Genomic DNA, 27,973 nt, shown 5'->3' on the forward strand with positions numbered 1-27,973 from the left:
TAAAACCAGTGAGATGGCACACTCCAGGCAAATATCATGGTACATGACACCATTCCTCCCGGTGCCTTCATGGCCTCGCTGCGCTGTAGCAGAGGGCAAAGGCAAACCTGGAGAGGAGAGGACGTCATTGGAGATTTGATGAAGATTAGAAGAGTCAAAATGCCATCTACCAGCAACTTAGAGGAGTGAAAAAAAGGCTGTGATGTTTGCTGACTTTCAAACCTCTTGTAATGGAAGGTATTGGACAGGAAGAAAGAGATAGGACCCCTAAACCAGAGATCTTTGAGCTAGTGCAAATTCAACTAGATTGTCTTTTCTCCATTGTTAACAAGCATCTCCACCTTTAGTGTGAGAGACAGTGATATCATATTATATACTATTAATATATAATATCACTTCTGATTTTGCTCTCAAGTTAGGATAGCATTGTCAAGCAAAACTCAATAACCACATTTACATGGAACATTTTCATATTATGGTCTATATACCAGTTAAGCCAGAACTGTCCAATCCTGGAAGGCCTAGAGAGTCTGGCTCCACCCTGCCCCAACACACTTGCCTGGAAGTTTCCAGTAATCCTGACGACCTTGATTAGCTGGTTCAAGTGTTTAATTATGATTGGAGCAAAACTCTACAGGATTGAACACCCCTGAGTTAAGCCTTTATTCAAAGGGTTTTCTTGTGAAATCTCCTTTTGGCTCCAGTTCCTCAGATAGTTTGACCTTCTACAACTTCCTTGGTCTCGTAGTAGGCAAAATTACTTTAATTTGGACATGTGCAGATATAAATCAATCTTCTGTTAGAGTGCCTGCACACTAAAGTACTTTCTCAACATGCAACCATAACTTTGATCAATGAGAATTTCAGACTGGTGGCTCCAGTCAAATGCAGTTTTCTCTAGTATGCAAGTCATTGCAGAGGACATTCTGAGTAAGTTGTTTATATGACTCAAAATTCAGATCAATGTAGGTACATTCATTCTGTGTTTTTGGGATTTCTAGTAACCATTATCTTAAAGACCTCAATATCTCTTCCCAATGTACTAGTTCTTCATTCTTCACTTGGGTTAAACAGAAGTTTTAAATAGCTGAGTAATGGTATAATGTTTGTGAACATTCCAGCACAGCTCAAGATGTTGGGAGCAGTGTTTAAATGAGTAATTAAATATATGCTGCGAGCTATGTTCTCAGAAATGCAACAAACACACAACAATAATGACAGCGGTGAGATAAAGGCAGTTAATCTGATCATAGAGATGTGAATATGTTTAAAGCGCTCTGCAATTGGCCAAAGTATTCATGTTTTTACTCATGTCTGACCTTGAAAAGTGAAGAGGAGAACCTGAAAAGATTCCCATGTCAAAGAGCACATCCTTAAGTAACCCTCGTGGACCAATGGCAATTTAAAGTCTAAATGAAGTCATACCAGTTAGTTTTATTTATTTCTCTTGGCCTTAATTTATATTTACATTTTTCAGACTAAGAATTATTTTGACATGCACATGACCGTGTCTTATATCAAACAAACTCCCTTATACCAAATTAATTAATTGACTAATTAAAAATAATTATTAATTAAGACAACAACACACTTCAGCAACAACATATGGATTTAATTTTCTGTAAATTTTGTGTTAATTGTCCAGTGAATCCCATTGACATTTTCTGGCTACTTTTTGATGCCATTCAGGCAAATTTAGGGGCTGATTAAAAAAAAAATGTTTCCATTGTACACTCAACTGGCCTGTCACAAGCGCCTCTAAATCTGGATGTGAATTGTTTCTGTGGAAAATGGTCAGTCCATGAAGCCAACTATGACAAATCGCGACTACAAAAGTTGTCATACTACAAAGGAAAACTCCTAAATCAAGGAGTTTATTTTTAAATAAAACCGAGGATCTTACATTATGGAGACCACAAGCTCTTCATAATGAATATATATATATATATATATATATATATATATATATATATATATATATATATATATATATATATATATATATATATATATATAAAGAGTTCAGATGCAAAAGCCTCTAAGTGCCATCTGAAATTTTCTTCTATAATGATCATTTTTATCAAGCTCGTATATTTAAGTTCAATAATTTCACTTAAATGGCAATGCAAATTACCTATTAATTGTCATTTAAGTGAAATCACTTAACTTAAATACAAGCTTTATAAAAATGATCATTCTCGAAGAAAATTTCAGATGGCACTTAGAGGCTTTTGCATCTGATCTCTTCATATATACCCTCATTTTATAAGAAATCATAATTATAGTTGGACATTGCATATGTAGGCAGGGAAACATTTTCCAGCACAAATTTACTCTGATTAATGATCGTTAAAAATAAATAAATCCCTACATAATGAGCATAACATATTTGAACCTGCTAATATCAAGACAACAGTTTCACAGAAAACTGGAAACCAAATGAAACTGAAATCTGTTTAAGATGCCTGACATATTTTTGCAGTATAATTTGGTGCAGCTAGTGGCGAGAAAATACTTGAGAATTCGGCGAGAGATATTTGAGCATTTCTGTAGCTCAAGCAGTGCAACAAGATCATGTGTTCGATTCCCGGGAAATGCATGAACTGATAAACTGTATACCTTGAATGCAATGCAAGTCACTTTGGATAAAAGCATCTGGCAAATGCATAAATGTTAAATGTAAATGAAATAATACACTGCAACAGTAAGTGTACGTACAACACTCCTTTGAACCAGATGAAAAGCTACAATAATACATTTTGATTTCATATCATATATCTGGGTCTTGATATGTCAAGCTTCATGACAGATTAGCTGGGATCAATGACCCCGGTGACCTCACAGAACGAGGCTGACCTGTAGCTCAAGTGAGTTTCAGTGTAGTATGGTCCACTGGGAGTGAACTGTACATGTCTATGCGTGAGTGTAGTGTACTACTGAGGGACTGAATGGTGAGACGGTGATGCTGATGAAGGCTGCTGTTTTCCGTATGTTTACCATCATTTCAGCTCTCTTGGGGAGGACAAACATGGCTCAGACTGGGAAAGGCCATAGAGCAAAGGCCTCCCGAGGCCGTACACGCCCTCTCACGCACACATGCCCACTAACATACACAAACATACACATGCTAGTGCGGCAGAGACGGGCAAATAGAAAAGAAAAAAACCAAGGGGAGGGAGGGCAAGACACGGGGTGACTGGAAGGGGAGGCGAGAGAGAGAGAGAGAGAGAGAGGGCCTGCAGACACAACACAGCTCAGAGTTGATTGGGAGTGACAGGCTGCTGATTAGTCAACTCGCAGCCTACACACACGCACAAACAAGAGCAGAGAAATGAGCGACCTATTCTTACATGCACTTTTTTCTAATGCAACGTTTGGTGGAGATAAACATCCTTTCTCCAAACAAATCAAAGATACAGGGGCTTATGTGCTATCAGAGAGTGAGTATTGATGGATGTGACTTACCTTGAGAAGATAGATGGGAATGTTGCTAAAATCCACAGGGAGTTTGAGGAGGAATCGAGCAGAAAACTCCCCCGTCTAGAAGAAGAAGAAAAAAAAAACACATGAAGAACATCAAATAGTGAACACACACACACACATTCTGTAACATTCCTCACACAGTAACCAACTTCATTTATCCATAATGAAAATTCTGTCATTTTTTTCTCATTGTCAATTTGTCCCAAACCCATTTTGACTATATTTCTGGCCTAAAATACTAAAGTTCAGAAATTCTGAAAAAAATCGCACTAATTGCTCTTTTCCATCATATTAAAATTAATGGGGACTGAGGCTTTCAAGCTTCATAATGATGTAAAAGCCGCACAAAAGACATCCATACAGTTGTGTTAGCCCTTCGATGGACTGGCCATTCGTCCGCTCCAGGCTGCGGCCCATGATGCTGGAATAGACGTCAACTCTACATACGACAAGCGGCTTGGAAAATTGATGGCTGGATGGATGGAAGACATAAGGTGCATCCCAATTTGTGTACTTGTGCACTATTCTATGCCATTTTGTTGTATAAATAGTGTAATGCGTTCACACAAAAAATTCCAAATAGAAAAAGTGCACTTTAAATATCCAGATGATGCACTTAATTAACTGAAAATACAAAACAAAGTGTGTAATGTTGAACACTTCATGCACTCAACTGTCCCAGATTTAATCATGTAGCAGAGGGGGAGGGGCTAACAGACTGCAACGTTGAATGGCAAAATAACCGTATAAAATTCATACAAGGTTGAATACATAGTGGGGGACGCAACTATAGACATTCCTAGTCTCATGGGCACAGTTTTTCTAAAGTCATAAGATTCAAAAGTAAAAATTTCAATCAGTATTCACTGCTAATCTGCATCTCCACCTCCAAATGTCAGTGACAAGAACCATATCAGTGCGATTTGTGAATTTTTTCAGTGAATATTGCCTTGAATTTCTATTTGTCACACAAAGCTACTGTATGACTTCAGAAAAATTCTCTTCAACGACACGTTTCATTGATTTGTATGTCCCTTTCAAGGTGGTGTGTGTGTGTTTCGGGGTGGTTGGGTGGGTGTCCTCATAGCAGCTGGTGCTCCAGGGAACCTACTGTAATCCGTCCCTACCAAGGGCTATCAGCAAAAGCTGTAAACAATAATTTTCCTGCTATGTTATCAAATACTGTGCTGATGCATTGGTCAAGCGCCACTATTGTCAAGGTACAATTTTGATTCAATTTAAAATGGAGGTGAGGTACATATTAGGCAACACATGTGAGCGAGTAATGCCCTGCTCCCTTCAGAGTGCTCACTTCAAATTCTCATCAAATGCTCTCTAAAGTAAGTAGGCCATAGTCACATTCACTTTCGAACGTAATTCGCAGCATGACTCCTTGTTTACATTCATACAATCTACCTAACTTGGGTTACATAATTTTAAAATGAGGATTACACAAATGTTTCCTAATCACAGTCTGTTATCCCACAGACCACAATTCACCACATCCCTTTAAAGATTGAAGCCCATGAAGCAACACACTCACGCCCATAGCCAACACACAGCACTCTTCCCAAAAACACGACCATATTACGGAACCCTGTCCATTTGTGAGGGAGTGTGTGTTCGTTTTTGACCCGTTGTGCAATTCGCTTTGCTCTTCACCAAGAACCCATTGCCCTGTGTGTGCATCACTGAGGCCCACACCATAGTCTGTGCTTTTAACAGCACAACACATACATAAGGTTGTCGGTTCAAACCCTAAATGGGATGAACGATTACCAGTCACCGCTGTGAAGTATATCCCTGTAATAAGAGAACTCTGAAGTAGCACTGTATAAAAGTGTCGGCTAATTAAAAAATGAGCACTGTTAATTACAGAATTGCAAAGGTGGACTTTAAAATTAGGAGGAAATGAAGCAGAGAATTATTACCACTTCAGTCAATTAGTTCATGAAATTTCATTAGGAGGAGGTCAGTTTAACTGAAGTGAAGCCAAGCGATTCAGTGCTTCAAGTATATGCTTTATATATATGCTTTGGTATATATATATACCGTAGTATATATACTGTATTTATATTTGGAATTTGATAGATGCAAAAAAAAAGATGTTCAAAACAAATAAATAAGTCTGGCATCAGTAAAACATTATGTAACATGACTCATTACATAAATAAGTCCTATTAAACAGCTATAATCAATACAATTGTCTATAGTGAAAGTGTTATATTTTGATTAATTTGGCATTATGTTTATCACTTGGACTGGCAATCTGTCCACAGTGATTTGTTCCTTGCCTTTGGCCCGAGATGCCGGGATAGGCTCCAGAATCCCCTTGACCCTACATAGGACAAGCAGTTTGAAGAATGTATGGATGTATGGATGTATGGATGTATGGATGTATGGATGGATGGATGGATGGATGGATGGACGGACGGATGTTTATAACGATCTCACTGAATGGAAACATCGGGCTAGTGTGTAAATGTGAATCTATGAGGTGATGCAGGACGGTTACCCAGCTGTTCTTGCGCCCGGCGTAGATCTCCATACTGCGTCCATAGTTAGGGTCGTCCAGCAGGCTGTCGTATTCGAAGAGCAGACGGGAACTGTCGCGCAGCCGCTGGCACTGGTACTGATGGTACTGCTGTAACAGCTCTTTCACCAGCTGCAGGAGACACTCCGGTTTACCCGCATCCCACGACACCAAGTGCTGCCAGAGGAGACAAAACCAAAGAAAGAGAGTGGGAGTCAGCATTTTATCACACAGAACAAGTGTAGACAGGGAAACAGAAACATCTAGCACTTTTCAGTCAACTTTCAAAGTTTTCTGTGTGCACAAACCCATAAAGTGAATATTAATAGCTTGTTAAAAGTTAACAAGAAAAGGCATTTGCCACTCATTTTATTTATGTAATATGGTATATTTCAGAGTGAAATTTGTTGCATTATGGCAAAAAGATTTTTTTTTTTATAAAAGTCGGGTTAAGAGTTGAAGATTGAAGGTGTTATTTAGATTATAAAAAGTCAGGGTATAATATCTGAATGGATGCAAAACATAAAACTCCGTCGACACCATTGGTTGAAACTTACAGTAAGTGGTCTTGGTGACATCAGCAGAATGGGAAAGTCGTTTCAGAGTATGTGAATTACGAATGCAAATAGGGTCAATTTTAATTCTTGATTACTTAAAAAGTTACACCGTGAGTTTTCTGTGCCTCCAAATGGAAACAAAGAGGTTTCCCAGATATTTCCCTATCTGCCATGGTTCATAAAGCTAGTCCCACCTTGTGACGTTGATTGAGGTCACTGGATTGCAACACCACTTACAGGCAATTGCTTAACCCTTAAGCGGGTCTTTATTGACCCGGAACATCATTCACTACTCTTTTTTTAAAGTTAGACATCAATCTTCTTAGTATTCCTCAATTTATTCATTACGACAAATATAACACGAAAAAAATAATATTTGTTTTCTAATTATGTTTTTGGGGTCGCTGGCGACCCGTGGTTTGTAATAGTGTAACTATATTTTTTCTGCGCAACAATAATTGAATCTCTAATGAGCAAGTACTGTACGCAATTAAATATTAGTGTCACTGTCACTTGATGGTGGATCTGGAGAAGAAGCTGTCAGCGATCAAAATATTGATTGTTAAGAAGTTAAAAAATTATAGTTTTGAGAATGTTTGAGATGGTGAATATGAGCTATACGAGTCATATGCTGGATGTACCGGGGAAATTAGCTCTGACGGTGACAGTGATGATGGTAAAAGGTATCTGCTCAAAGCTAACCCTTCAAATTTCCAAAAGGAAATAAAATATGCTTTATTTTATTCTTTTGCAATTGTATCAGGAGTGTTAGATATAGAGCCGGGTCGCTAAAGACCCGTAAATGTAATGATGATTGGTGGAACATTCATGCATTTAAGGGAAAACGTCTTTCCTATTGTAAAGTATATACAGTATGAGTGAAATAGCTTCTCAACTAGGAAAATATGAAGGGTGACACAATCATTTTTAAGATTTTAGTAAAGATTATAAGGGCACTTTTTTAAAAAATAAAGATGTGCACGGATAAATAATATATAATAAAAACTCTAACATTCCATAAAAAATAAGAATTGTTCATTTTGATTTCATGGCAACTTTAAACAAGCAGTTCAGAATATCCAATCTCCTGAGGGAAATAACCCGAACACAAGTGCAATGTTTATGGCATTATAACAGAGTTATTCTTTTAGAGTTACTAGAATCTTAAACTAGCTTTATGAACGATGAAGTTATCAAAAATCATCACTGAATGACTCATTGTGAAACAGATATAATGCAAGGATGTTTTATATGGAACAGACATTAAATACAGACTGTATGCTTAGACTGCAAAATAACTTTTAGAGATAAGGAGAAAACAAAAGAATGCGGCGACTAAATGCAGGTGGTAGTTTCTAATGTGCTGAGCCTGGGTCTTTTGGTGGTTTCCACCCTTTTGCAACCCCCCTCCCAACAATCTTGAGGCAAATCATGGCAACACACAGGATATCCTGCACCAGCGAGGGTGCTTTAATCTCCAGATTCTACGTATCCCAAGTCCGGACGCCAGAAGACGAAGGATTCCAGCACCGTTTCTTGCCGAGGCATTCTAACAATGTGCCTCAAAGCATGGGAAATTAAGGCACTAAAAAGGAGGAAACACTGTTCTCGTACAGTTTTCAGATAAGACAGCACAAGACCTTGAGTCTGTGCCATATGTTTAATGCATGCAGGTAACAATGGTTTGGTAAGAAAACTCGATTTTTGAAGGTTCAGACGGCAACCAACAGCAGGCTATTTCCAGTCTCTCTTACTGCAAACACTCTGCTATTAGGGAAAGGAGTGAGTTGAGTGGGTGTATGCACATCACAGAGTTTGCATTGCCGTGTTCTTGCGGGCTGCGTGAGCGGGAAAAGGCCCGCATGCCAACACGCTCTACTTGCCTTTCCTCCTCTCCTCCTACAGGCTGACCTCATTTGCATAGGTGATCCCAATTTGCATGAGCCTCCCTGACTGGAGCAGTGCACAGGTATGCAAATTCAGAGCGAGGGGGCACAAACCAAATTGCCACCTTTTCACAAAGTGTTCCACCATTCTTTTCACTGGCCTAATTCTACCCAACAGCCAGTTCTGTCTCCGAGGCCCAATTGCTCGCTGATGCGTGATACGTACATAAGTTGAACTTAAATTTTAGTGACTGAAAATAAAAAGCAGAATATTAATTTTTGCAAGCAAGTAAATAAACATTGCATGTACCTCGCTTAAGAACGGCTCCTTGTCAAGGGTTAAGAATAAGACAGACAAATAAGTATTGCTGTCATCGCGAGGCACAAACACAGGCTGCGTTCAAATGAGTTTGTCACACGCTGTCTTGGATTTTTAAATAACGGCAATGCAATTTGGGCTTGATTTTCATCGCTCCCGTGAATCTCTCCATCTACGAGCCTGACTGAGTCACGTACGAGCAGAAGAGAAGAGAGGGGACAGAGCACGCCGTCTGTCCATTGAGGCACACATTACACAACTCATTAACAGCACGACCCACAGCATACAGCTGAGCTTGTTACATTTCTGGGATCAAATCAAAACGTCTTCTCAGAGTTGATGGAAAAGAGGAGGAAAAAAGGGAAAGGAAAGATAAGAGATGAGCTCTTCAGCTGTGACCGGGTTTGATGATCAGGGAAAGAATGTTGCAGAGCAAGACCATTCACAGATAAATAAGAAACCCAATTATTTAAATACGATTTTCAAAACGGCTAAATAATTGAAAAGTTTTCCTGAAATTGTCATTTTTTCTTCCCTTTTCGGTAATGGTAAATTGTTAGTACACATGCTTTAACACAGTGGTAATCAAATAGGCAATATAAAATAAAATTATTCAAGCATGTGCCCCATTATAGGCAATACGGAAAGATAAAAAAGATTACATATACACACACATATATATATAACATAAAATAAAATAAAACAAAACTATTCAAACGTGCCACATTACTGAAAATATTAAATCAAAATGGTAATTTTTGTGCAAAACAAAAACAAAAAACGTCATAATCAGAAAGTAAAAACAGTGAACTTTCTTTTTCTGCATCACCTTGGAATACTATTTGATAACGTTAACCAATAATCAACTTGCATTCAGGTTCATTCTAGTATAGGATGCTTACATTTCTCAATCCAATCCAAATTTCAATGGATAAATCAAATCAGGATATTCACTCAATAATATTAGTCACTGAAACAATATTGAGTTTAAGAAAGACTTCCCAATGTTGTATTGAGTCACGGCTAAACATTTATCTTTCCCAGCGTGGTTGAGAATGACCTGAAAAACACCCTAAAAAGTGTTCCACTGTTACAGTACGTTAAATTCTTTACAGGATTAGGGGTCATGAGAAAGTCAACGTTTCCACATATAAGGAGTGGTTTTCTGGATAATGTCTTTAAGTCTTTAAAAATGAGATGACATCATTGCCCAGCATCATCACTCCCGTTGTTAGGGAGTAAGACGTGTATGAGAAACATTTCTAAGATGGCCATTATTCATCATAATAATACAGGGTGGATATCTGCTATGGTAAAGTTAAGATAAACTGTATTAAAGTCAGCTGTGCAATTCAGATACAATTAGTTTGATTCAGATTTACAAGGTCTTTATTCATTTTTAGATTAATAGGAACATTTGTTACAAAGCGATTTAAGCCTGAATATGTTATTCTTACTTATTATTACTCTTAAGTAATACTGTACACTGAACACCAGAGCTGCGTCCAAAATCACATACTGTCCGAGTAGATACTCTATTTAAATTCAGTTTGTAGTATAAATGAAATTCGGACGTAGTGTTTTTCACAGACTATATAGTATGGAAGTATTCGATTTACAATAGCGTATGACACGGTAACCGAGGAATTGTGAGAATGTCGTTTTGGCCTTTGTTAGCGTAAATCTTTAAAGGTCTCATTTGTCATTTTAAAATGTAGATGGGTGCTCACAAGCGTTCCCTTTGCAGCCACAATGACTTTTGATTTGCAAAATGTGCACTGTTGTGAATTTCACTACATTCACTACAATTTTACTACATTAGCAGACTCTACATTTAGGCCTCGTTTACACTGTCGGTGAAATGTGACCCAATTCCGAATTTTTGCTCATATGTGACATAGATCGGATGTGTTCTATGACCGTGTAAACAGGAAAAAAACGCATGCATTCAGATATTTCGAGATCGGTTTCAGGCCTCATTCATATGTGGAAATAAATCAGATATAAATCGGATATGTACGGTGGCCGAGAGGTGCAAAACAAATCACAATTACAAAAACAAAATAACAATTCAGAAAACAAAATAACAATTCAGAAAACACAACGACAATTTAGAAAACAAAATAACAATTCAGAAAACACAATAACAATTCAGAAAACACAATAACAATTCAGAAAACACAACAACATTTCAGAAAACACAACGACAATTCAGAAAACACAACAACAATTCAGAAAACACAACGACATTTCAGAAAACACAACGACAATTCAGAAAACACAACGACAATTCATACAAAACGGAAAGGGTAGGTATATTTTGAGAATGACGTATTTATCACTGATTGGACGAGACACCTGTCAATCAAGAAATTTGTTTGAAGGACATTCATGTGCCGTGATTGTGGACATGCTGGCGACATACCACATCATTTTTACTATATTAATAGTGTGTCATGAGTTTAGTATGCCTGAGCACATGGTTAGCATGAGTGTTTCGCGATTAGCGCGATAGCCCGCTATTCATTAGAACTATATGTTTTTTCTGAATTGTTATTTTATTTTCTAAATTGTCGTTGTGTTTTCTGAATTGTTATTTTGTTTTTGTAATTGTGATTTGTTTTGCACCTCTCGGCCACCGTAGTATGGTGCCAATGCGACTGTCATGTAAACAGGCAGATCGGATTTTCTGAGGCATTAGGCTATGTATCCGGAGAAACCCCGACGCGCTTCTGCAAAGGGACGGATGGCCCGACAAAACGTTGTGTCGTCGTAGGAGAGGAATGTGGACAAACGTTGACACAACATATCAAAGGTTGGCTTGCTCATCCTAAAATTTCAAACAATAACTAAAGCATATGCACAGACTGCAATGATGGCACTTTTCGTCCTCCTCCGCCTGATAATCATGGTGATGTTTGGCGAACTTCGCATATGTCGCAGAGCTAGCATCAATCATATTTTGCGTTCGTCCATCTGTGCAAGATAATTTAACCCTTTAAGCGTGCACAATGTTTCAGATAGTATGGCAAGTGTAAACACATGAATCGGATATGGGTCACAATTGAAAGAACGTGTAAACGGACGGTCAAAAAAATCGGATATAGGCAACAAATCAGAATTGGGCATCAAGACCTGCAGTGTAAACGAGGCCTTAGTCACCAAAGTACAGACTTGGAGAAGTGGAGGACATCTGCAGAACTGAGGTATGTTGCAACTACTGTTTAGGGAAAACCTTCACAAATAATAATAATAATAATAATAAACATAATAAAGTGACAGCAGCCAAATACAGTATACTATGTCCTTAATGTTAATGAAACAACACAATAAAAAGAGAGAATCACTCACTGCTCTTAAATGAATAGCTTTTGTAGCTTTAATAAGGATCCAGCGAAGACTATGCAGTTTTAATTCTAATTTTAAATAATCAAATATATAATAATAATCAATAATAATCAAATGTAAAATATATTTTTTTTACTTGAACACTACTTGCACTAGTTAGACTGACCTTTCTTTCTTCGCCAAAAATTGGTATCAATAATTGGCATCTAAAGTTAAAACCTTACCATAACAACCTTATTTCCAAAAAATAAAAATAAAAATATCATAACATGCATTTTTAACATGAAATAAAATTACTCATTTCGTGATCTAATATTTTGGTTATTGCTCACCCCTACAGAATCATTGAACGAATCACTAATTGAATCTCAATGTGAGACTAATCAAATTATTCTGAGTTTGCAAAAATCATTTCATTGCTAAATTAAAGATGTTTAACAGATATTTTTCCACTAACAGGAACAGATCAGAGTAGCACAATAAAACCAGAGAGCGTTTTGCCTTTGCCACATCATTGTGTTTTGACTGAGTATGACATCACTTCATATGAGAAGCATGACAGTTGTGTGAAATACAACCCCTCAAATGACTGTTTCTCACAAATACTGAGTATAAATGACCCCAGAAAACATCTGAGGCATTCAGCAGCTAAACCCATGCCAGAAACGGTATGAGCCAGCAGATGATGACATAACCACAGTGGCTCACACACACAAGCACCTCCATTAGCCACTTTTATCAGTCATTGCTCTATTTTAAGCTCTTTCTGTTTTGGGATCAAAAAGGGTCAAAAGTCAGAGCTTTTTTGCATGCCACGTCAACATGAAAGAAAGAACGCATAACTCTAGTGCTGGTTAGAAGACTTGACAATAACAGTCTGGTCTCTGAGTCCGACCTCTGTCTGTCTGTCTGTCTCTCCATAGATCAATCTGGGCGAGGAGAAAGATGGCATTGTGTTGGAGAGAGGGATGGGCTCATCCTTTCTGCCGGGAGAGGAAAGACGCTTACACCAGCAATGACCTCATCGTCCCGGGCCGGCTACGGTTACCAGCAACAACAGGATTCCCGTAATGAGTGGGCGACGGAAAACAAGTTGGATATTGTTTAGGTATGTTTTAGGATGAAGCAATGAACAGCCTGAGGAGAGTCGAGGAAGAAGAAAACGAAGTAGAGCGGACGTGAGGAATGTGCAGTGTCAGAGGAACTGTGTTTAAACTTACCCAGGGCCTCTAGAGAGTCTCTGTCACTTCACTCTCCCCAGACAATACGATCCAGACACAAGTCTGTCGCAAAACGGTAATACGGCCAATAAAACAAAAGGCCTACGCAGGTACAGTGATGCAATATTTACACTCTTTCTGAGTCATCCCAAGTCCTGTCTGCCTGGAAACCATTTCTTCCTCAGAGAGAGGACAAAGCAATCTTTCAACACACACTTCATTCTGTAACATCTCATTATTACACAAAAATGGCAAACTGACCACATGCTAGAGACGAAGGGTGTTTAAAATCGACTCATTTTCAATGAATGACACTCTTCCTCAAAGCAGAACCAACTGCATTATCTTGAAACATATTATCATGGCAATTTTAATGGTAAAAGACTGTAAAAATGCTAGTGAAAACACCTGCTAATTGTTAACTAACAGCTTTCCTGTAGCACAGAACAGAAGAGCGTTGGCGCTTGCAACACTAAGGTCATGGGTTCGATTCCCAGGGAAAGCAAGAACTGATCAGAATGTAGCTTTGGATAAAAGCATCTGCCAAATGCATAAATGTAAATGTAAATGTTAACTTTAACTTCCCTTACTCTATACAATAAAAATTTGTAACACATCTAATTGGAAATTATACACTAAATTAGACTAATAATACACTAATACACTGTAATAATTACACTAATAATAACTAAATGAGTTTTTTTGGAATTGAAAAATAAGCCATCTTATAATTTACAGGGAGAAAGCTCACATTTGATGGTTGTTCATTTCAATTTAAACTCCCTTTTGTATCTACATGTTCATTAGGATTTTATGTTACATCTTGTTCAATTAATGTTTAGTATCATGTATGTTATGTTTTTTCATAAATTATCATATCATAAATCATTTTAGTAGTAGTAGTAGTATTACTACAGTGTAGATATTTATATATTGTTGTGTACATATAAAATAAACAATCCAAACAGCATCAGTCTCTTACGTGACTTGAACAACGGCTTTTTTTTTCCCAGTTACGAGTAGTATAATTACAGAATCAGAGTTCTGGAGGTTCGCTGTGAGCTCATGTATAAGTGTCTTTTACAGATGTACGTAAAAATTCACTTTAATTGACTTAAAATTAGTCTCTTACAAATTCAGTTATTCTGAATAACAATGTAGCTTAACACTTTTCTACACAGAGTTCATTGCACTGGGGAACACTGACAGAAATAGAAAATCGTATAATTTAATATATATATATATATATATATATATATATATATATATATATATATATATATATATATATATATATATATATAATGAATAGTAATAAATGAATAAGCAATGAATATTTAATCTGCTCTGCAGGTCTATATAAAGTCTTTTTGTTTGACTGCTACTATGTGGCCACACTGGGAGCATTTTAAGAGGGGAGTGTGTGTTCCTGTAGCTTGATCTGTCAGTGCTGGGCCAAGGCTGATGTGCCGTGGGTGTGACGCCTCCGGGCTCAGTAACGCCTGAGAGACACACCCAGCCCTCCTCACACACACACACACACACACACACACACACACACACACACACACACACACACACTTGCAGACATGCACACGTACATGCACACACACACACACACGCACACGCACACGCACACGCACACACACACACACACACGCACACGCACACGCGCACGCGCACACGCACACGCACACGCACACGCACACGCACACACACACACACACACACACACACACACACACACACACACTCACTCACTCACTCGCACAATCGTACATGCACACACACACGCACGCACACACACACACACACGCACACACACACACACGCACGCACACGCACACGCACACGCACACACACACACACACACACACACACACACACACACACACACACACACACACACACACACACACCCCAAACAGCAAGAGTTCCTCTGACAGTGGCTTGCTGCATAATAATACATCAGTCACAACAAAATCTGTTGGTGAACTAATTAAACGCTGGGAAAAAAAACATTTGTTGATAAAAACTCAAGAGGACTTTCTGTATTGGGAAGACTGGTGCCTTCTGCCGTGAGCTTATAGCTCTTCAAATCTCGCAAATATAAACAGGGACAAAAAGGGAACATCAGTAAAAAGGAGCAAATGTAACTTAATTGAGGTTGAACTCTTTAATACTTGTTTCTGTTTCTCTTTATAAGAAGAGCTGTCATCTGAAATTCAGAGATAAATATTTAGGGTACTGCTAATATTTAAGCACCTTAATATAATTTGAAGCGCCTCTGGCAATAGGCCCCAGTAAATAGCAACAAACTTGAGCAGCAAATTAAAAACAGGAAAAAATATTTTGAGTATTAAATTAATCTGAGCTAGCGTCTAATTTGAGTGTGGGCAAGTGTTCAGTTTTCCCCATGAAAGAGTGTCTAAAGAGTGCCAAGTTTAAGATCACACTAAATTGATTTTGTCATGTGTTAAAGCGGACTTGGCTGACGAGGTCCAGAATGTTCTCTTCACATGGACATGATGCTTTATAAAAAAGAAAAAAAAAAGAAAAATGAAGACACGTCTCACAAAACGAGTACAAAATAGGCATTGAAACTCTACGGAAATATTTTTTTCCCAAACAAACTGCAAGTAATATGAATCTAACCGCACAGAAACCAAGAAACAAGAGAATTTCCCAAGTGGAAAAAAAATTGCTTGACCTTACCATTTATATCTAATTATTATACAAATAAACCCTCCTAAAACAAAGCATCACTATCAGATCACAATGATATCGTGAACCACACACACACACACACACACGATTCCATATCTGTCAATGGCTCTGCCAGTAATAGCAGCGATAACTTTGGGATTTGCTTCAGCAGAACAGGAAGGAAGAGGAAGTGTTGGTTCACAAAGTGCCCAGGTTCTCCTGCCTCTGAATACCGTCACCAGGCATCGCATTGTTGTGTAACGGGACATGAGGTGTTCCTTCAGCAGATTCTATTAAAATTATTTTTACTGCATCCACCATAGGACCTTCCATTCAGCATTTCCTTTCCCATGACAGAGAATAGTTTATATTGACACTTTATTTTACAGTACGTGTACTTACTTACAGTGTACTAACCAAAGACAATACTGGGGGTAACACTTTATTTTAAGTCAAGTCAAGTCAAGTCAAGTTTATTTATATAGCGCTTTTCACAACACAGGTTGTATCAAAGCAGCTTCACAGTAATAAATTAGAACAATACATCGATGTTTGTTTCTAGTGGAACGTCTACGTTCGGTAATGCTGATCAATAGTATCGTTGATTGATTAATTCAATTAAATATCCCCAAATATCCCCAACTGAGCAAGCCAAAGGCAACAGTGGCAAGGAACCGAAAAACTCCATCAGGTGACCTAATGGAGAAAAAAAAAACCTTGGGAGAACCCGGGCTCAGTCGGGGGCCAGTTCTCCTCTGGCGTTTATGAACTAGAGGTCGGATTTAACTGTAGGATTAAAAGTATTATATGAATGCCTGGCTGAAGAGATGCGTCTTTAATCTAGTTTTAAACTGGGAGAGTGAGTCTGAGCAACGAACAGTATCCGGAAGACTATTCCAGAGTTTTGGTGCTAAATGTGAAAATGCTCTCCCTCCTTTGGTGGTTCTGGATATCCTAGGTATGACCAGAAGCCTCGAATTTAGTGATCTTAAAGAGCGCGATGGATTATAGGGCGATAGAAGATCGGTTAAATAGACTGGAGCTAAGCCGTTTAGGGCTTTATAAGTCAGTAGCAATACCTTGTAATTAATACGGGACTTTATAGGTAACCAATGTAGGGATGATAAAATCGGTGTTATATGATCATATTTTACACTGTCTTTGTTACATATGTTACATGTACTTACAATAGTATTAACAGTTAATCATGCATAATTACATGCAACTAACCCTCAACCAAACCCTAATCCTACCCTAACTCTATAGTAAGTAAGTACATGCACTTAATTAATATTACTCAGTACTTAAATACATAATTACACTGTAACAATGGCAACATAAAACAAAGTGTAACCATACTGGGTAATATATAAGGTAACTACAGGGGTTAAGGTTAGGTTTAGGTGTGGGTTCAGGGGTAGAACCTAGTTATTGTAATTTTTGTCCAATAAAGCTGTCTAATAAAGCTGGGTTACACTTTATTTTTTTAGGTGTCATTGTTACAGTGTAATTATATATTTAGAAATGAGTGAATATTAATTAACAATATGTACTTACTATAGAGTTAGGGTAGGATTAGGGTTAAGTTAAGGGTTAGTTGCATGTAATTATGCAAAACATACTGTTATTACTATAGTAACTACATGTAACATATGTAACAAAGACACTGTAAAATAAAGCTGTTCTCATTTACATATTTCCTGTCAGACATCAGTATGATATAGTGACTAACTATATGTTAACCAGCAATCTAAAAAGTCGCTTTTTTGAAAACAAAACAAAACAAAAAACACGCTAAAATGGTAAAGAAAAGATGTTAATCTAGTGACAAAGTTGCTAAATTGGCAACACTGTTGCTATGTGGTCATCAGTGTGTTCTGAGTAGTTGCGAGGGTTTTCTGTATATTTGATTTAAGTCTCTATAATATTCTGGAGTCTCTCCCTTCAAAATCTAAGTTTTTTTTTTTAACCCATTTTATTAAGTGAAAGTTTCAAGAATGATTTTTTTTTTATTTTATTTTTTTTTTTAGAAAAGTAAGCACATTTACAAGCTACATAATTTGATAACAAGAGCTCAGGATGGGTTGAAGCAAGAACGAGGAATTAACATATCCAGTTCAACTGATTTAACAAGACAAAGTGGAGATACTTTGTATGGCTTTACTGTTTCATGCCACCTTATTGTTTTGTTTGACCTCAATGGTCACCATGAAGTGCTGATCTCAAGTGAGCTTAAACTACACTAAATCTAAAACAGTGCTTTGTTAGTGCAAGTGAACAATGGGTTTTTTATGTCTCTAACAGGTTTTTCTGTGAGAGCTGCAGAGGATTATTGCACTTAAAGTCAGCAAATGGTGCCGAGATGCCTTCGCACTCCCGCATACGTCTGGATTTATGACAGTTGAGGGTATTTCCCAGCATACGCTCATGGTTCAGGTGCGGGCTAAATGCTGATATTTACAATCATTACTTTGTTTGAACACTTCAAACTGCAGTTCAAAGCAGAATTCCTGGTGTGTCGGAGACCTGGAAGCAAACGGGGCTGGAGGATTGAAAGGGCTGAAATTACACAGGTCACTCAGGACAGAGTGTTACAAAATGTTTAGGAAATTCCAGATGGGCAAATTTAAGAGGCTGGAGAAGCTGGAGTTTAAATTATACAAATATAAATCTGTCAGTGAAAGAGTTTGCCAGGCCAGTTGATATGGCAGTGTCTTAAGACTATAGGCGGCATGACTGAGTGTAATACAAAGTACATCTTGTGTGAACTCTGTGTTTTTTTACCACTTGGAATTCATTCAGGTTTTTTTTTTCTTTAGTTTTCTTGTCTGGTAGGTATTTCAGATAATTTGCTCTTTACAACTTAATCTTGGTTGTAAATCAGATGTCTCCAGGGTTCAGGCCTTGTTCCAGCAATAGACTTATTTACTTCTCTGCATCTTGGGCAAATCAAAACAAGGCTGTACAGATAAAGCAATAAAACAATGCAATCTTCATAATTATACCAGAAGCAACTGTCACAGAAGTAAAAAGAAAAAAAAAAGAAAAATATGGGCTGTACATTAAAGGGTAACTCTCGCCAAAATGCAACCTAGAGTCTTTTTGTTAATCTACCCGAGGCAAACTTTCATTTAAAAGCATAATTAGGATGGAAACGGCAATTTTAAGTTTGACTATATTTTCGTTTTCGGTCAAATTGCCTTGTGAATGGGAGTGCTTGGGGAACAACTATGATAGCATCAAAAAGCGCTATTTTTAAAACACTAAGAAGGCTCGACACAACATGAAACTTTGCTGGAAGTCTCACCAGAGGCTCTATACATTAACTCCAGCATTGAGAACACTGTTTGTGTACACAGAGTTTACTAAAAAGAAAGGTTTTGAACAACTCACTGTGTTTCCGTCCGCCGGCATTTTGTCAGTCAAAAATTGTCGATCTCCGAATGCGAATGAACTGACTCTGAATTTTAGTATTGTTTCTTATATGAGCATCCTTTTTCAAATACAAGGTCAATATTGATTTTCACTAATGACAAAACAACAAATTATCTGTGAATGTACACTCTCAGAAAAAAAAGGTACAAAAGCTGTCACTGGGACAGTACCCTTCAAAAGGGTTCTAATATGTACCATTTAGGTACTAATATGTACACGTTTAGTACCAATATGTACCTTTGAGGGACTTAAATGCACTCTTTAGGTACAAAGGTGTACCTTTTGAAAAGGTACCGCCACAGTGACAGCTTTTGTACCTTTTTTTCTGAGAGTGTATATGGACCTAAGCTTTAGGAGCTTTCCATCTTTGCTCTCCTCTGTTACGGAGATCGACTATTTTTGACTGACAAAATGCCGGCGGACGGACACACAGTGAGTTGTTCAAAACTTTTCTTTTTAGTAAACTCTGTGATGAACACAAACAATATTCTCAATGCTGGAGTTCATGTGTAGAGCCTCTGGTGATATTTCAAGCAAAGTTTCATGTTGTGTCGAGCCTTCTTAGTGTTTTAAAAATAGCAATTTTGATGCTATCATAGTCGTGCCCCAAGCACTCCCATTCAAAAGGCAATTTGACCGAAAACGAAAATATAGTCAAACTTAAAAGTGGCGTTTCCATTCTAATTATGCTTTTAAACAAAAGTTTGCCTTAGGTAGATGAACAAAAGGACCCTAGGTTGCAAGTTGTTCCAAACCTGTAAGAATGTGCGTAACCAGACAGTTGACGGTAGTCATTGTCTTCCATAGTATGCAACAACAAAAAAATCCTATGAAAAGTCAATGACTACCGTCAACTATCTGTTCACCCAACAGTGTTCAAAATATCTTATTTTGTGCTCAGTAGAAGAAAGAAATTCATACAGGTTTGGAACAACTTGAGTAAATGGTGACAGAATTTACATTTGTGTGTGAACTATCCCTTTAACACTTCTTTACCCAGGCATTGGTATCCTCCTGCTGTTCCCAAAATCTCTCTGGCCGACACACTTCCCGGCAGTTTCCTGGTCAGCAATGCCAAAACAAACCCCCTCCTACCTCTCTATTGTCAATGCTTCATTCTTCCCATTATGCCAAGTGACTCGTAAAAACAGAACTGCCGGTGTGATTGCCAGAAGCAGGTTTAAAAGAACTTTAGGGCAATTACGGGACACCAATGAAATGCCCCTCTATGGGGATTGTTGGGAAATTATGCATCCAGAGGGACGAGGAGAGGCAAATGACGGGCACATTAATCCATAACATAAGAATTAACCATAAAGGGATGACAAAAAATGCATTTATTGTAACCCTGTGATACTAACATTTACATAGATATATTTTCCATTTAAATACATCGCAACTAGTAAGTGTACAATTTTAAAGAAGCATTTGGTTTTTACATCTAAAAAAGATCCATCATAAATGTTGAATTATATAGATATGAATAATAACAAATTAAGTTGAATTCTGAATTCTGACCTAAAAGAAAAAAATAATATGTAATTTATTTCCACAACAGCTATGTTTCCATCAACCTTTGTATGCACACTTTAGGATATCGCATTAAAAAAAACCTGGATGGAAACACCAAGGTGTGCATAAAAACAATTTATGCACTCAACTGAGGCGGATACATCTATTATCTGATAAGACATGCACATAAATACAATGGAAATACATCTGTCGAATAAATCCCTCAATCCGTAACAAAAACCTCAGGCGACTTTCCCTCAACAGTGGATGTGATTGGATAACTGGACTAACCAGTGGACCAATCGCATCACAGCATCTCAAATGTTGGTGTGATTATTCTGAAATGCCTGAGTCAAAGTCTGTCATCAGAATGATTTGGTTTAATTCCTCCCAGAAGCATCCGAACACAAGAGAACATGACAGCGTTTATTGAGTTTCGTCTGCCGCTCTGAGACGCAAGTCATTTATGATGGAGGGAAAAAAAGAGCCACAGTTTCTTCCCGATTGAAGCAACTTCCATTTTTATCACAAATAGCCTATTTTGTGGCAATTTCCCAGGAAGTGACGATTTTGTCCTTTGAACACATGGGAAGGAAACGCTGCTTTATTCGCAAATGTTTTATGCGATTTTCCAATTTTGAGCATAAGTTAAATTTACAACTTTGGATGGAAACACAGCTAATGACAGTGGAACAGAAAATCTGAGATTAGCTGTTCAGTGTCGTTCAGAAAGCGGAAAAAAATAAGGTAACTACAGGGTCTTTTTTGTCAAAAAAAAAATAATAATAATAATTTGGGGCACAGCTGTGGTGTGAACATATAGATCTAATTCTAAATGAATCAAACAAATGTTTACAGTCAAGTGTATATCCCAGAGTAAAGAAGTGACACACCACTGATGCAAATCTGCTGATTAGCCTGTATCTTGATTAGATTGTATCTACTGTCTATGGTTTCACTTGTTCATTCATTTAGTGTTAACTTTACACAATTCAAACAGTTCAATAGTTCCACTATGATATTAGGTTGCAATGCCTTTTAAACCTGACGCTTTTTAATAAAGTGTGGGTTGCACCGCGGTCGAAACAAGGTCACACACAAAAACGTGGAATATAGCAGGATTATGCGTCGCATGAATCATTAATCTAAGCCTAAACAAGACATCACCACAGGCTGAGATGTTTGCTGTCTAGACTGCAGCCTCGATTCTCCGAAGCCCGGTGAAACTTAAACTGAGCGTGCTTTGATCTCTCCAGTTTTCCCATGGCTAACGTCAGATGTTCCACCCGAGAGCTTCGACCACTGTCTCAGCCACCTCACCACAATTAGCTGCTCTTTCCTCAATGGCCAGAAAAGCCACTAATTAAAGTGAGAAGCAGTAAAGCTGTAGAGTGCTGCTGTGGCAGTGTTAGTGTTTGACGGAGGTTAATTAGAGACACTAAAATAGAGGCATGTATAGCAGACAGGCATCCCTTACTTTAAATAAAGGCAGATGTCCTTTACTTTCACTCTCATTCTGCTTTTTAGAAGACATTATATTTTTGTTTCGGTTATAGAAAAAGAGGTTTGTAAAGAGGGCGTCAATGTGATGAATTAACATTAAGGGCCCTATTTTAATAATCTAAGCGCATGATCTAAAGCGCACAACGCAAGTTCACTTAGGGCGTGTCCGAATCCACTTTTGCTAGTTTAACGACGTGGCGCATGGTCTAAAAGGGTTGTCCCTATTCTCTTAATGAGTAATGGGTGTGTTTTGGGATTTACGTGCGTTAAACTAATCAGAGTCTCATCTCCCATTCCCTTTAAATGCCAGTTGCGCTCACGCCATGGCAGATTTGCTATTTACATGACGGAATTTGATAGTGGAAAGATCGAAGACTTCTCCAGAGCACAAACGGATCTGCTCGTGCGTGAGGTTAAAGTGCGCTAGCAGACCATCTACGGGACAAACCGGATTCCACCATATCTTTATGTACACAATAATAATCTTTTACATTGTAATCCTTTTATTTTAAATATTTGGCATGTTTGTGTGCTGCTGTGCGTCCCTGTGTGTTTAATAAGCAGAGTGTATGTGTTTGTTGGACCCACCTATAGGCACACATTACTAACAAGCTCTTTAAATAACAAAAAAAAAATATTGTGCCATTGACTTTAGACCAGGTTTCAGTTGGTCAATGGCTCAGTTTATTTCCGTTGCCTCAAAATAGCAACGCGCCAACAATGCGCCAGAACACACCTCGTTTTCAGACCAGCAGCCCATGGGTGCACAAATGGGCACAAATGCATTTGCTATTTAAACAACGTGGCGCAGGACGTGAAAATGATAATTGCGTCGGACTGAAACTAGCAAAAAACACTTGCATCGCGCTTGGCGCGAATTTCCTTCTTCTACTGAACACAAAAGAAGATGTTTTGAAGAATGTGGGTAACCAAACAGTTGATGTTGGGTAGACTGAACATTTGACCCCACTGACTTCCATAGTATGGAAAAGAAATTACTATGGAAGTCAATGGGGCCCATCAATTGTTTGATTACCAACATTCTTCAAAATATCTTCTTTTGTGTTCAGAAAAAAAATGAACTGGAGAAGATTTCCTCATCAAAGAAGGCGGAGCTCCAGAGCCACACCAATCTATTACATAACCCCCACTTTTTTTTTAGTAAAGTTCACTTTGGCAAGCTGTTTCAAACTCCAAAGCAACTTCCTTTTGACCTGATTTTGTTCTAAAAAAATGTCACACCAGATCATTCTTTGACTTCGCCTGAACCATATCAGTGCTTTAATTGCTAATTGATGTCTGGCTTCGTAAACCCAAATGTAGTGGGGGAAGTACCGACATTTAATCACAAACTTTCCACCAAATTGTGCAAGTGAACGCTCTGGTTAGAGGAATTATGTAAGACTGGAATTAAGTATGGTTTTTGGCTTTCTTCACAGCATGCTGAATCACTTTGGGTCACTGCTACATTAGACTACAGGATTGGCTGTGCTCAGTCTGAAAATCAAGCATTGTTGAGGTTCCCCAACTAATGATGGTCAAACTACATCACAACTGTAAAAAAAAAAAAACTTTATTGTAATGAACAGTCTTTTTTAGTTTTCAAGGATCTAAGGATTCTCAATTGCAACCTGTGTGTTACTTTAAGACAACAACCATACATCTAGTTTTATTTTCTTTGTTTTTATATGATCTAACTTCATTTATGTAGTTGTCATTTATCATTTAATCATTTATCCACCATTTTATTATTATTATTCATTTATGTAATTTTATGCTATTATATGACTATATTTCTATCTGTTGTTGTTTAATCCGATTGTGAGATTCCAAAGGGATGTTTTTCTTCATAAGTAAGAGATAATAGAGAATGTCTCCATTTCAAGGTTTTTAACATCACATGCAGGACAAGGTTGTGACACAGTAATTTTCCATTGCTTTTCCATTGGGATAATAACACTTGTTGGATTTGTACTGGTCAGACGAAGTCCGAGCACTGAAACATATGCAATTAAGATTACTGGTAACACTTAGGGTCCAATTCTCACAATTAACTTAAGTTGCATATTAGCATGCATATTACTAGGGTATTGGCTGTTTATTAGTATTTATAAAGCACATATTAAAGCCATATTCTGCATGACCATATTCTACCTATCTCTTAATCCTACCCAATACATAAACTTAACAACTAACTTACTATTTCTAAGCAGTAATTAGGTGTTTATTGAGGCAAAAGTCATAGATAATAGTAAAATTTGCACCCTAAACTAAAGTGTGACCAGATTATTCAATGAACTGCTCTTTTGATCACATCATCTCTTGTTTCTGCTCTTCCCTGGCTTTCTCGGTCAAACTCTCAGGCTGATAGAAGGCTGTTAACAAGAGTTTTGGGCACCAGACAAGACTTGCTGCTGACAGGTTTTACCGGTTTTGGATTACAGACAAAACAAATATTTTTTGACAGGATCGAGTGTTGGATCTGACCTTTTTAGACATGGAGATCCAATCTAAAAGTTTTCACACAATTGTCAGCCTGCTCATTGTTCAGTGCTGGGGAGCTACTTCAGTCATGCATGTCCTGCTGTCTAATTGAATGGGTTAAGAACAAAATTTCTAAAACCAAGCTTACTTTTAAATAATGTATATATTAGATATATCACAGTTTAGATATAGGGTCCAATTCTCACAAGTAACTACGACTTTTGCCTCAATAAACTCCTAATTACTGCTTATTAATAGTTAGTAAGGTAGTTGTTAAGTTTAGGTATTGGCTGGGAATAAGGGATGTAGAATGGTCATGCAGAATAAGGCATTAATATGTCCTTTATAAATACTAATAAACAGCCAATACCCCAGTAATATGCATGCTAATAAGCAACTAGTTAATAGTGAGAATTGGACTGTAAACTAAAGGTTTACCTCTTGTTCTTCTTTACCTCAAATCAAGCAAAAAAATAAAACTAAACAAAAAAATCTTCATTTTCAGGTTCAAGCTAATGTGCATAAATGTTCTAAAGTAAGGACTGACCGCATGGAACTAGCAATGAAAATAAAAATCATGGGTTTGATTCCCAGGGAATGCATGAACTGAAAAGAAAAAATACAGCATTGAATTTTTCAATGAGTTGCCTGTCTCATTTTTAAGTGCTAACACAAATTATTCTGACCCTTCATGCTTTTCTAAACTGGTATTTGGTACAGATATCTGTTTGCCTGCTCTGACCTTCATCAAAGAAAGTGCCAAGGCTTGAGGCTCTCGGGTGCTCAGGTGCTGTGTGAATGAAAAGTATCTGAATGAAATTGCTACAGCCGCTGCTCTTTAGAGTTCGCTGAGTCATATTGTGTTTCAAACAGTGATATCTCAGCTAGCCAAATCAAACTTGTGATCTTTGTGGTAGCAACACAATCTCTGCATCGTCATAATGTTATTAAGTGCGTTTACTTCAGAAAATCATATTACAAAGCCAATACTAAGAGCAGAAAGGAGCCACAGGGCATCTCTATTGTTAATGGTGTATTGCATTGGAGATATTTTTTTGTCATATTTGCCTAAAATATGAAACAAGTCTTATTTGCATTCATTCATTGCACATCAAGACAGGTTTGGTGACAAATGCCACTGGTCTGTATATCTTGTAACAGATCACTGATTACATGTCTTCATAACCCATATTTTAATGTGCACAAACATGTACAAATTAAACTTTGGTCTGTGCCTCACACAAAGCTAGCGTTTGGCTTCATCAGAAGCACACGAGTCATATAAAGTACAGTTGCTGCTTTATTGTGTGTTTTCTACACTTTTAGAGCTTCATTCTACAAAATTTGATGTAAAATGTTGATTAATGATCACAGATATTTCACTTTTGGGGGAAATTTAAGAGCAATCTCTATTAATGTGTCTGTAATAAGAACAAAATTAAAACTTAAAAACTGTAAAGGAAACTACATTATTTGACTTTACAAAAAAAAAAAAAAAATAGAAATGATGAGAAGACTCTGGTAACACTACTTTTCACATCGTAATAAATCTTCTGGTGTCAGCGTTTCACGTAAACTCACCATTCGGGGCATGGAAACAAAATGGTGGTTAGCAGCTAATAATACTAAGTTGTGACAGACTGTAAACAAGCCCAAGTTTTGCTGAGACATCAGGAATTCCTCACAGGAGTGTGAAAACTGGGCGATATTACATGCAGCTGGAAAACAAGCCAGCGTTCAGCATCTGAATGCTGGTCATGTGAAAATCAGAATCTCCAAATGTATAACAGTGAGAAAAAGTGTGGATATATTTGTTGTCACCTTAGCAACATGCTAATATCAAAACGTCAATTGTGTCCTTATAACGTGGCTGTTTGGAACAAACTTGGCGAAGGGAGTAATGAAAGATAATCACGTTCTCTTGCAATGTTAGCATATTGTTTGTTGCTGTTCATGTATAAAGTGCACATCATGTGATGTTGATGAACAAGTATAATAGATATATTGCTGCACAATATATCGAAATATCACAAATGTATATATCACAATATGCATATCGGAACGGCTTGCAATAACTGGGGTCATGAACTAAAGACAAAGAGAAAATCACTCACTGCTCTTGGCTAAATAACTTTTGTAGCTTTAATAAGAATCAGTATTTAACATGTGAAACACGTATGTAGGTTATATAATTCTAAATATATTTTAAAGGTAATTTAAGTTTATTTTACATACTTTAAGCATTATCGTATCGCATATCGAATATCACATTATTTAATAAGTTATCGCATATCGCATTTTTCTTCAATATCGTGCAGCCCTACTGTATAATATATCACAACTAAAAACGTTCAGTATCTTACTTACATAGCTCAAAGTCTCTCGCCACCTAGTTTTTAAATTAATCACAAGGACTCTCAAACTTGTGGTAGCAACACAATCTCTGCCTGGTCATAATGTTAAAGTGCTCAAACTTGAGGAAATCATATTACAAAGCTAATACTAAGAGCAAAAAGAAGCATCAGGGCATCTCTTGAAAATTGTGATTTGCAGAATGAATTGCGTCTCCTGTGTGCTTCCAAGTTGCTGACTATGTACAGCGTTTCAAATAATTTTCTTATGAGGTTTTATAACACATAGGAAGCTGTCTATACAGGCAGTAGATGGCAAGGCAGCTCACTAGGTTTTGGAACAGAGCTGCATATTAAGGTGTGAAAGATCAGGACGCAAGAGCTCTTTGTTGATCTTGAGGCTCTCACACGGTAATGTGAAAATGATCAGCTTGCAGGAGAGGCACTGACAGACAGACTGAACCAGCAGAACCGTCTGGGAAGGATGAAAGCAAATAAGATGAGCAAGCCAGAGTAAGAGCATATTAAACAAATTAATGCCGTTTTTGGACATTATGTTTGCCAATGATGTGGCGTACTAATATCCCCAGGCCTTTTGGATCATTCATGTTTGGTTACACAAAAATCCAGTTTAGT

The 27,973-nt window shown here is 37.5% G+C and overlaps 1 protein-coding gene across 1 annotated transcript in view; it reads right to left on the minus strand.

The window, feature by feature from the left end:
• The window catches only part of babam2 (BRISC and BRCA1 A complex member 2), a 94,464-nt gene that overhangs the window by 51,451 nt on the left and 15,040 nt on the right, over positions 1–27,973 (minus strand). Inside the window, exons 5-6 of the mRNA XM_081347730.1 lie at positions 5,999–6,193; positions 3,466–3,540 (exon numbers count right to left, since the gene is read on the minus strand). Coding sequence (XP_081203856.1) covers positions 3,466–3,540; positions 5,999–6,193 — 270 coding nt within the window. The remainder of the gene's footprint in view (positions 1–3,465; positions 3,541–5,998; positions 6,194–27,973) is intronic.

Source organism: Scardinius erythrophthalmus (assembly GCF_964197995.2).
Source record: "Scardinius erythrophthalmus genome assembly, chromosome: 19".
Taxonomy (NCBI): Eukaryota; Metazoa; Chordata; class Actinopteri; order Cypriniformes; family Leuciscidae; genus Scardinius; species Scardinius erythrophthalmus.